General features: G+C 42.5%; 1 protein-coding gene across 1 annotated transcript in view; it reads left to right on the top strand.

Moving 5' to 3' along the window:
* LOC135217163 (mitogen-activated protein kinase 1-like) overlaps positions 1-11,806 on the top strand; it is a 101,948-nt gene that overhangs the window by 6,457 nt on the left and 83,685 nt on the right. Inside the window, exon 2 of the mRNA XM_064252882.1 lies at positions 6,039-6,165. Within this exon, the coding sequence (XP_064108952.1) occupies positions 6,039-6,165 (127 nt within the window). The remainder of the gene's footprint in view (positions 1-6,038; positions 6,166-11,806) is intronic.

The following is an 11,806-nucleotide window of genomic DNA, read 5'->3' as shown; positions in this document are numbered from 1 at the left end:
ATAGTGTAAACTGGAAGTATTCAATTGGACAAGATTGTCACACATTTTTTATAGGTAGGATAAATGAGAATGATTTTTTTTTCTCTTACTGTGAGAATGTTAGAAGTGGTCTGATGAGAATAACCAACTTGGTGAGGTATTGGAACATATGAGCAACTGTTAATTCAAAGACAATCAGTTAGGTGTGGTCATTAGTCTACTCTATCTACCTAATATTTCTTTTTCATCTGGTGTTATTCTTCTCTCAGTCCTGCTCCATCTTCTAATGCTCCCTTTGTGGTTTAAGAGAAATGGATAGGTAAATTTAAAGGTATGAGTTTGCTCCTATCATCAGTTTGGCACTTGTGCATGTTAGTGAACATAGGTACCTATTATCCTGTGGTGTCTATGAGTTCAGGTTTGCCAAGCATGGGGAACTTTGTGGTTAGGTTGGGATGGATGATCACTGTTAGGAATGACATTCTGGGCACAAGTGTATGTCAGGTAGTACTGGTGGTTGGTGATACAGTGTGCATATAGTCCTATGAGTGGGTGCCAAGGAGACTGATGCATCATTCTTTCTCTTGGGAGATGACCCAGCTTGTATTCTTAGGATTTGAATGGAACTAGGAAGCTGAGTTGGAGTAGTGGTCTTAGTTACCAATTTATGTTTTGGACCAGGTGATTGGTCTGATCTGGGGTTCAGAAAGTTCCATGCTATCCAGCTCCTTCCCATGCTGTTGATATGCCAAGGGATGTCCTGCCTGCATGAAAATTATACTCCCCTGCTGTTGGACTTATCAGTTTGTGGACTGAATGATGTACCCCCACCCTGTCCTCTCTGCATCAGAGTCAGGTGCCATGAAGGCTTCATTCCAGACAGTATGGAGGGCAGAGGCTCACCTTTGGTTGAACATGCTTGCTTGCTTTGCTGTCACAGTTTTCTCATTGAAGGATGAGGGGGTGACGTTTTGGAGGTTCCTTGTTACTGGAAGAAAATCTGTGATTTTCCTTTTTCCTTCGTAGTGCCAACCATGAGCGTAACTTCATCATAAGAGAACAAGATATGGGCACTTTCCTTTGTCCACAAGTTTAAGCAAAGTATTCTCACTCAGCTGAACAGTCTTATACTGGAAGGGCAAGGTTGATGTTCTGACTCTCAGCTGTTATATGTACTGTCATCACTGTAGGCATTGCTTAAGGTTCTTGCAGCATCCCTTCAGCCCCTAGCAGCAACCTCCCTCATTCATTCTTTTTTCTGTACGTCCGTTCATATTCTTTTTCATCCATCGGACTTTCCACCCTCTGGCCTAAATTCTATAATCTATCCATCTAAGCCATCACAACCTTTTGACCTCATGGGTTATACTGTGTTGCATGACTTTTTCATTACACTGTAGCACTTTTTTGGCTTTTGACTTCATTAATGACTGATTTTGGTATTGTGTATGTGGATGCTTTGTGTTGCCCTTGGATGTTGGTCCCCATGTTTTGTTCTGTTTCAGGGGTAGGTCAGGATTGAGATAAGAGGGCCTTTTTCCCACCTATATGTATTCTTGGATCAACTCTAGTCATGACCCCTGCCAAATCTTTCGGGAATATTTCTTGACATTTGTCTTAGGCTCTTGGGAGGATTGGAAAGGATGCATAATAACTGTCAACCCATTTGACTGCCTCCTTTTTGGGGGTACCCTACAAAGGTAGAGGTATTACTAGAGTTAATTTGGCTATCCCCTTTTATCCAGTGATCTGCCCTGTGGCTTTCCTAGAGTATTTAGCCACAGACAAAAGCTTCTATCCTGCACTAGTTACAGCTAGGGGCTTTGCTTTGGTCTGAACTCCTTTCATGCTGTTGTTCCTACTGCTGTTGTTGGTGTTGGCATGACTCTTGACTCTGTTGTGATACTATCTGTTTCAGCATTGTCCATGTTTCTGTTGGAAAGTTAAGAAAGGGTCTTTGTAGAAAAATTCAAAGAATTGTAAGTACATTTCATCTTCATTCTCCACCTGCTCTTCATCTGCCTCTCCCTATTCTTTGTTCTCACAGTCATTGGACTGACTTTATAAGACAGCCTAGTAAGCTGCCTACCGCAAAAAGGTCTTCATTTGGCTTTACTGTCCACTGTAGGTGATGATTTCTGGGACTGCTTGCTCCAATAGGTGGACCACCACCTTTCTCCATCCAGCCTACACCTGTGACATTGCTGCTTCCTGATCCAGCACCTCCTGACCTAATCTTTAATGCAGTAATGAAGCCTGCCTTTATGTTTCATCTTCAGCAGGTTATCGTGGTCATGCAGTGCTCAGTCCTCATTGGATTGGGTTTCATTTATGTTGTTAGCTTTGTGCCCTCCAGCACGTAGCATATTAGAGAAAGTTACTCACTCTTGACTCTACAAGGGAACTTGTTACTAGTTTTGGATCTAGTCATGACAGTCATGACCCTCTATAGTACACCAGCTGTTTATCCAGAAATAAGACAGCCACTGTTGCCCCATGCCATAATCTAAGGGGAAATCACCCGAGTAGCCAAGTATTTGCTGTTCTCAGTGGTTACCCCATTTCCTCAGAACTACCAAGGTGACAAGTAGCAACTCATAAGCGAAGGATTCACAGTTCTGTCAGGTACTGAGACTTAAGTCATTCCAGCACTTGTGTTAGTGACTGAGATCATTCAGGAATGACTGAGAGGAAATTCGCAACAAAGATTATTCAACATTTGGTGATACAAAAGTTGTTTCAGAAAATGGAAGATTATTAGGAAAGAAACAAAAATATGAACTATTATAAACTAATCGCCTATGTCTAAACGGTAACTCCATTACCATCTTCACAAAAAATGGAGAACACATGTGATGATTAATGTACCTATAATGACTATATAACCTAAAAAGGAAAAATCAGGAAGACTATAAGGTGCCAGTCAAGAATGATCTTAATGGCAGTGTTTTCTCATAGCAAAGCGAGTCTCTTGCATTTGTGAACTCTCACCCAACTTCAAGTCATTTGATCAGCCCTCTCCATGTGGATTGAGCATATAGGTGATCATGCTGCCATTTTTTCACTTTTCTTTCCACTATTACTTCTAGTTAGGAAATAATCTTACTTTGTCTGGTAAGAGTAAGCAAATGATATGTAAAGAGGACAGTGAACTTCAAGACTAAGTCTTTCAGATTATGAATACAGGTGTTAGGAAAATGGTTCTTTTAAGAATATGGCCAGTCCCCACTTCCCAGCTGCATCAGTTAACGGTAATCCAGTTTTGCAGCGCTTGTCTAGCAATGCTGTAACCGGATTTCAGCGCAGATCTCTGGTTAATGGCGCCATTAAGTCGAATATTAGTGCTGTTATCATGGATTTTCAGTAAGTGGCGCTTAGCTGGGAATGGAACCCTCTCCAGTAACCATCTTTTTTGCTTTGGCAGGTAATATGGCGGTTTGATGATGTGCCTGAATACCAACCTGGTAGAAGTATGGCAAAATGAGGTGAAGGTGATTTTCTCTGCATTCAAGGTCACCCTTGATTTTCCAGCGAATTTGTGAGAGTATTTGTAGGTGCAATCCACTTTCACTAGATTTTCCTTAAGGGATTGCCACTCATAAAAACTTGCATGTGTGAGTCCTAATTATGATGGTGGGACATGTTTCATTAAGCGGGAGGATGCTATTGCTTATTTTTCATACAACCTATTTACCAGAATCGTAGTCCTCTTTTGCTGACTTGAGCCTTGGCCATCCAGGTAGTTATCTACGCATTTCATACTGATGGTAGGTGACAATGCAGATCATGTTGTTATTAGCGCCTTAGTGGCGTGGTTGATATGGTCTTTGCCCACCACCTTGATGGTTGCGAGTTTGATTCTCAGGCATTCCATTGTTGGGTCAGAGATGTGTATTTCTGGTGATAGAAGTTTACTCTCGACATGGTTTGGAAGTCATGTAAAGCCATTGCTTTTTGCTGAATAACCACTGGTTCAATGTAACGTAAAAACACCATACAAACAAACATCATGTTATTTTGCACCATGATATATGATTGAATTTTGAGAAAACGCTCACATCACTGGAATCGGCCATAAATGACTATATGGCAACATTTACACCTCAGCTCAGGATACAGGAATAATAGTCTGACTTGAGATTTTAAGGGGGAGTGTATGTACTATATCTCCTTGTCCTAGCATACATCTTGTATATTTTTGCCTTTAAATATACACAGGGATTGCTGTTGGTTTTAGTTCTTATCCTTTATGATAGATTTTCAGCTATAATTGTAGTTGTGCATGGTAAATTATGAGAAAATTAGAAAGAGCACACTTATCTTAGTACATAATAGGTACTACATCTTCTTGTCCTGGTACATCTTGTAAATATGTATTATTTGTTTTTAAATACGTACACTGAACTCAGAATGTTGCTGATTTAAGTTCTTATCTTTTACAGTATGTGAGCTGATTTTAATTTTCCAAACTAAAATTAAAACAATACTGTATTAGAAAATGTATCTCACTGAAATTAGCACATTTTATGAGTTTCTCAGATAAGAGGCCCCATACAGAGTTGGAAATATAGTACGTATTTACTTTCAACTTCATACAGAAGGTGCAGTACAGATTTTTTTTCCTGATACCATATCATCCTCTTTCCAGTGATTTTTTTTTTTTTTTTTTTTTTTTTTTTTTTTTTTTTTTTGCCTTTTTTTTTTTTTTTTTTTTTTTTTTTTTTTTGCCGACCTTAAACTTTGCATCTCAGGGTAATGTTAATTTATATTTAGCCTGGCCTGTAAGGGGTAAAGACCTTTCAGCAAAATCTGTCTGTTATGATACTGTATATAGTTATGAAGGAACCTTCACAGATGGCGGTATATATGTGGAGGCTTGAATTTTGAGCATTTTCATCTTAAAGTCCTGATGATGTTCATGCTTTGAAACACTGTACAGCTCATGCTTCACTGAAATAGCAAACCAGCATTATATGATTATGTAATGGAACTACATTTTCATACCTCAAGTCTTTTATACAAACTCATTAATCATGTAGTAAATACCTTTGTCCCCTTCCATCAAGCTGGCTTCTCTCTCCTGATATAAAAAGGGAATTAGTGGGGAATTTCTGGTTCCTGATACTACATGTAATAGGATTTTGATGAGATGGATGTTCATGAATATGGAAATAAGGCATATGTTTTAAAGAGTTTATAATGCATAAGTGTTAATGGGTGTATAAAATACATGAAAATATGGCACTGTAGAGTATTTTGCAGGGACTACAAACTGCCGAGATTCTTGACTGGAATACATTTGGAAGACATTAAAAATAAAGTTAAGAGGTACAGGGTCCAAAGGTTGGAAAGTTTTTGATATGTGATGATGAAGATAGCTTGATCATGTGATGAGGAGAGAAAAGTGGTAATTCAAAAAAGCACTAATGTAAGTAAGAAGATGAAGACCAATTAGCACGCCAAGAATGTTGTAAAGGGTATGGATGGAGAGCATGTCAGATGAGAGTTAAAATACATAGAAGATGGTGGAGAGAGACAGTTTCATCCAAGAGGTAATATCACAATAAGATTATGTTGCTGGTTGGTTAGGATTTTAGGACTGTACCTCCTCTCACCCTCATGAATTCTTATGACTTTCTGAACATTCTGGAGACAACTTCTTCACTGAAATTTTGTTTTTACATTGCGGTGTACATAAGGTTATTTTTAGCTAAAATATAATGTTACTGTATGTATAATTCTCACAGATTAGGATTGATTGATTGTGGCTGCAAGAACTGATGTCACGACATCTAGGTTTTTGACGCCTTTTGCTGTAGGAAAGCTAGTGGGGTTCTGTCTTTCAGCTGTGCGAATAGAATCTTATCAGACATAATTGTGAAGTTTTAAACAAAGGGGGCTTCAGTCACTTAGTAACCGCAATGGGTACTTTTACTATTGGCAGTTTTGTCCATTTAGAATTATTGACTGTCTCTAACAACAGCATTTAGGATGTATAGGCTTATTATAACCATTTCCAGTTTTTCAGAATTTCATTTAATAAATCTTAATTATTACAGATCCGCAAATGATAGTGTTACGAAGACAAAGGTGGCAATTAAGAAAATATCTCCTTTTGAACATCAGACATACTGCCAAAGGACCCTAAGGGAAATCAAGATTCTTACGAGGTTCAAACATGAAAATGTTAGTACCATTTTTCTTAGTCTTGTGAGCTTGTAATATGAGTAAACTGTGTAGACTAGTACACCCCTTGTGATATTGCATAGGTAACTAGTAATGTCTGTGCACTGAGATGCTAATCATAGTTTTGTTTTACACTGTGGATAAGTATATAATTAGCAATAATTATCGTACATCAAGATCATTATAATGCTGTTAGTTTGTACTGTGTGATTTCTTCAATTTACTCCCAAATGTGATTGTAAACAGAATTTATTTCTTTGATTTTAACTGTTTGTAATTATTTAAGTGTATATGATTTTGGTTGGAGATGGGGTCCAATAACGTACTTTTCACCAGTTAGAAAGGTGGGAAATGAATAAATCACAATACCAGTAAAACAATACATATTTTTATATAAGTAACTTATCCAGTAATTACATAGCTAAGAGTTACTCGCCCAGCATCTAAAATGTTTAAATTCACTGGAACGACTTGGCTAAGAGAGCTCAGTTTGTTTCTACCACCTGGTAGCTATATACTAGTTGTTGACTGCAGCTAGACATGTCTGGTTGCTTTTTATCGCAGGTGGTGAAGCATTATCATTTGTTGGGAGATTCAGCATTATTTAGATAGCAATAGGTTCTCTCTAGAGACCTTATTGTTTGATTTTGACTTTTTGTCCCTAATTTTAGTACATTTTTTGAATGTGTCAGACTCAAGTTCATCTTACTTTTGGTGTTGCATTAAAGGCTGCAATAAACACCTAATTAAAGAATCTTATGACACACAGATTGCCTTGGACAAGTTTGTTCATTTGACTTTAGATGTTCAGAATGTAATGACTGGTACAATAGGAAATTGAAAACCTTAGAGTTTCATTTGAAGAAATTGGCTAGAGATAGGAAAAGGAGAGCAATTGCTAGAGCATAGACTAGTAAATCATTAGCTAGCCAGGAATCTTATGATGTTAAATCTAATACTCATGTTCCTATTATTTCATTGGCCCCCCCATTACCAGTTCTCTAACTGTTCCACATTTTCCTGCATCTGGCTCCCACGCTTCTGATCCCAGGTTGCCGAAGGTGGTACTTTCATCATCAGCGAAGTAGGCCCTCAAGAAGTAGACTGATGGCTCGCAGAGACAAGGGAGCAAGGCAGAACTGCTTCCCTCTTAGGTTATCCAGGAGAAAATATCTTTCATATGCTAGGAGAAGTGGTTCCTGGGAGTTTCTGCCTCTTCCCAGGGGACTTTTTGGGATTGGTAGATTCTGCCTGGAATTCAGCTTTTACTTTTGCAAAGGTCATGTTTTCAGCATCAGAACTGGCATACATTTTGAAGAATCTCTTCAAAGTTTTTGAAGTATAATGTGTTTCATAGACTGCCCCATGTTACCCAGTGATTACTCCTCAGACTGGCTGGGAGTTCTTTCTTGAATCAAGGATGGCTCCCAGGAGTTGGGCTCCTTTTATGCTCATATACAACTAAGGGAATTACTCCTTCACAGAGATCTGTCTACTCCATTCTCCCTTAGATAGACAACATCTTTTTCCTCAAGCTGCAGTATTGAGTATTTGCTTCTGATCTGCAAAAGAAAAAAAAGCAAGATCTGTTGTCAGTCCTCCAGGCACCCAAGGGAGGCTCCTGCAGTTAGTTCCAGACAGCTTCTCCCTGCTCAGATGCAGCCCTTTCGGAGCAAGCAAAGGTCGTATCCTAGATCTAGAAGGAATGTACGCTTCATGGCACATTGTGTTAAGGAGTCCTCTTCAAGGTCGTCCTCTTGCAAGCGAGGAGGTTGTCCTCCATATATTCTGGGAGTGTTGGAAGAAGGGCACGGAGCCGTAGATAGTCAGTGTCCAGAAAGAGGGTTATGTCATCCCCTTTTCAAAGAAATCTCCCTTAGTCCACACACCTGTTGTATTGACAGCTTACTCCTCAGGCTTGAAGAAACTTTTGGCCCTCGCAAACGAGGTTTCAGCTTCCATCAAGAAAGAGGCCATAGATATAGTAAAGGACATTTATTCTCCAGTTTGTTCATGAAACTTACCTGACAGATATATATATAGCTGTATTTTCTGAAGTCTGACAGAATTTCAAACTCGCGGCACACGCAGTGGGCGGCCAGGTGGTAGTACCCATTCCCGCCGCTGGGAGGCGGATATCAGGAACCATTCCCATTTTCTATTCATATTTTTTCTGTCGCCGGTGCTGTAAACAACTGTTTGCAGTACCTCCGCCTAGGATTTTTGGATTTACTCGTCTTTAAGTATCTGGATTGTCTTTTGGTTATTGATTCTGGATTGTTGGATTGGCATGCGCAATAGTGGACTGTTTTTTTATTTTGGATTGGCTTTTCTGTAAACGTGATGTCTGGATCAAGTGCAGTGAGTTTCAGAGTGTGTCTGAAGAGTGATTGTAAGGTGAGGCTACCTAAATCATCGGTAGATCCCCACACAGTATGTATGGGGTGTAGGGGGCATGTATGTTTGTTGGATAATCGGTGCAATGAATGTGAAGGATTGACCGATGATGGATGGAAGGTGTATGATTCCTATCGGCGTAAATTGGAACGCGATAGGATCAGGAGGTCTTCCTCCAGGAGCGGTTCTACTAAAGGTAAAGGAACTAACATTTCACCTGCTTTAACACCTGTAGAATTTCTCTCTCCTAAACCTGTGATGTTGCCTTCGGGCCCTGATACTGTGTCTGGAGAAGGTAATGCCCTTTCTCTGATTTTGGAGTCGTTACGTACTCTTGAATCAAAAGTGTTGGCCTTAGAAACTGGCTCGGTGAAAGTGTGTGATCGTGCCCCTAGTGTTGTGGAGGGGGCGTCAGATCGGCCCCATAATGCCTCAAGGCCTAGACCGCTATCGGACTCCCAGGACTCAGGGAGTGGATATGTCGAAAGCAGCAAGAGGGTTACGGGGGCTCCCCACCGATCTGGCGTCCCTTCGGCAGGCCATGTTGCAAGTTCCCAGGCTGCCAAGGAGCGCGTACGGGCGCGTATCCTTAAGGACTGTTTTTCGTCCTCCGAGGCGTCCTCCCCACGCAAGGGGTGGAGCGCTCGGAGAGACTCACGTCCTCTGAAAAGGACTTTTCGTAGTGAGGACGCTTCACGTCCTATCTCTCCAGTTTCATTGCGCTCTTCTCCGGATGCGTATGACGCCTTTCCGCCTCAGAAGAGAGGTAGGATGTCATCCGGTGATGACCCTGAGATGCGCTACAGTCGCTCTTTGGAGAAGCAGGTAGCTGTACCTGTGAGAAGGAAGGAGGCGTCCCCTCACCCCTCGTCTTCTCGCTGGCTCAGTCCTGCTCCTTCTGTTGGTTCTTCGCCTACGAAGAACATCCTTTTGTCCCTTCAGGACCAGTTATCTTCTTTGATGGCTCAGAGGACTCGCCCAGCAGCAGTCGAGCCTAAGCGGAGGAAGGACGTCAGGCTGCCTGTCAAGAGGACGAAGTAGTCTCCTTCTCCCTCTCCGCGTTCGTCTCTTTCTCCGAATGCGTCTCCTTCGGTTCATCGCCGATCTCGTTCTCCTGGTAGGAAAGCTGGTCGTCAGAACGCTTTCGTTCCCTCTCGACGTCATGGGCAGGCTGCTCGACGAGACGCTCAGCAGGACGCTTTCCAGGACGCTTCGGAGGACGCCGAGCAGGAAGAGGACGTGCAGCAGGACGCTCGTATGGACGCTCGGAGTGACGTGTCTCCTTATAAGGAGTTCGTTAGCGTTCAGAAAGACGCGTTAACTTCGTATTCTGTTCGCTTGTGTAAGAAGCGTAAGGACGCTTCAGTTGGAAGTAAGGCCGTCTCGGTCGTCTCAAAGGATACTCAGCGCCGTCAGGACGCTGTGCCTCCCTCGAGCAGTAAGGATCGTCGTAAGGACGTTAGCTTGGATGAGGCTTCTGCTTCTAAGCAGCGGGGGTCTTTGATCAAGGCCAGACCCGCTGGACGTACGCCCTCTCCGGATGGGCGGTCTCCTATTCCTCTTAGGGAAGAAGGAGAGTTGAGTAGTCCGGCGGACTCGATTGAAGAGGAACCTTCTTCTGTTTCGTCCATCTCGGACTACAAGGTTCTTGTGCGGCTGTTACGTTCGTCTTTCGGGGACAAGTTTCAGCCTGCAGCTCCCAGGTCTCCTCCCTCGCAGTTTTCGTCTTCCAAGTCTTGTAAGACCCCGGAGTTTGTGGAAATGAAGACTTCGCTGTCCACCAAGAGGGCCTTCAAGAAACTCCAGGACTGGATGGATCGAAGGAAGGATCAGGGCAAGTCAACTTTCGCCCTTCCTCCCTATAGACTCAGTGGAAAAGGGGGCGTTTGGTACGAGACCAAGGGAGACTTGGGTGTGAAGATCCCTTCGTCAGCTCAAGGGGACTTCTCTAGTTTAGTAGATTCCCAAAGGAGGTCCCTTTTATCCACAGCCAAGGTGTCTTGGATGCCTACGGAAACGGACCATCACTTAAAAGGACTGCTTCGGACTCTCGAAGTCTTCAACTTTTTGGACTGGTGCTTGGGAGTTCTAGATCTGCAATCTAGAAGCCCGGACTCGCTCAGTTTGGGGGAGCTGTCCAGCGTGCTATCGTGCATGGACAAGGCCGTCAGGGATGGTTCGGAAGAGCTAGTTTCTCACTTCGGAACGGCATTCCTTAAGAAGAGAGCTCTTCTGTGTAACTTCACCGCTAGATCGGTTACACCCACTCAGAAAGCGGAACTGCTCTTTTCACCTCTATCGAACCATCTCTTCCCCCAGACTTTGGTCAAGGACCTGGCAAGTAGCTTGCAGGAAAAAACTACGCAGGACCTCTTAGCTCAGTCCTCGAGACGTCCAGCAGTTCCTTCCACGTCCTCATTTGTACGACCTCCATAGAAGGTGAAACCCTTTCGTGGAGCTCCTCCCTCGAGAGCAGCTCCTCAAGGGAGAGGGCTTTCAAGAGGAAGAGCTTCCTTCAAGCCCAAGACATCGAAATGAAGATTATGTCCTTCAGACACCAGTCGGAGCCAGATTGAAGTGTTTTGCGGGAGCATGGAGAGAGAGAGATACAGACCCTTGGTCCCTCAAGATCGTGGAGCAGGGTTACAAGATACCCTTTTTGGATCCTCCTCCTCTATCCCCGACTCCCAGAGACCTTTCTCCGTCATATCAGGGAGAGAAAAAACGGTTTGTTCATGAAACTTACCTGTCAGATATATATATAGCTGTATTCTCTGAAGTCCGACAGAATTTCTAAAACTTACGACACACGTAGTGGGAGTTAGGGTGGTTAGTACCCATTCCCGCCGCTGGGAGGCGGGTATCAGGAACTATTCCCATTTTCTATCAGATTTCTTCTGTCGCCGGTGTCGTAAACACCTGTTTACACACCTCCGCCTCAGGATTTTGGAAAACTTTTCATATTGCTTGAGTATCCTCTTGACTTTTTGGTTTTTTGATTGGATCGATAGCTTGGCATACGTGATTTGGACTGTTTATTGATTTTGGCTTAGATTTTTCCCTTAAAAATGTCTGGATGTAGTTCTGCTAGCGCCAGGGTGTGCTCGAAAGTGGAATGCAAGGTTAGGCTTCCAAAAGCCTTGGTTGATCCTCACACATTGTGTAAAGGGTGTAGGGGGCAAGAGTGTAGATTTGATTTGCGCTGTAATGAGTGTGAAAGCTTAGATGATTTGCAATGGAAGAC

The sequence above is a fragment of the Macrobrachium nipponense genome, chromosome 7 (genome assembly GCF_015104395.2).
Source record: "Macrobrachium nipponense isolate FS-2020 chromosome 7, ASM1510439v2, whole genome shotgun sequence".
Taxonomy (NCBI): domain Eukaryota; kingdom Metazoa; phylum Arthropoda; class Malacostraca; order Decapoda; family Palaemonidae; genus Macrobrachium; species Macrobrachium nipponense.
Note: the sequence above shows the minus strand (reverse complement) of the source record. Positions and strands in the feature narration are given on the sequence as shown.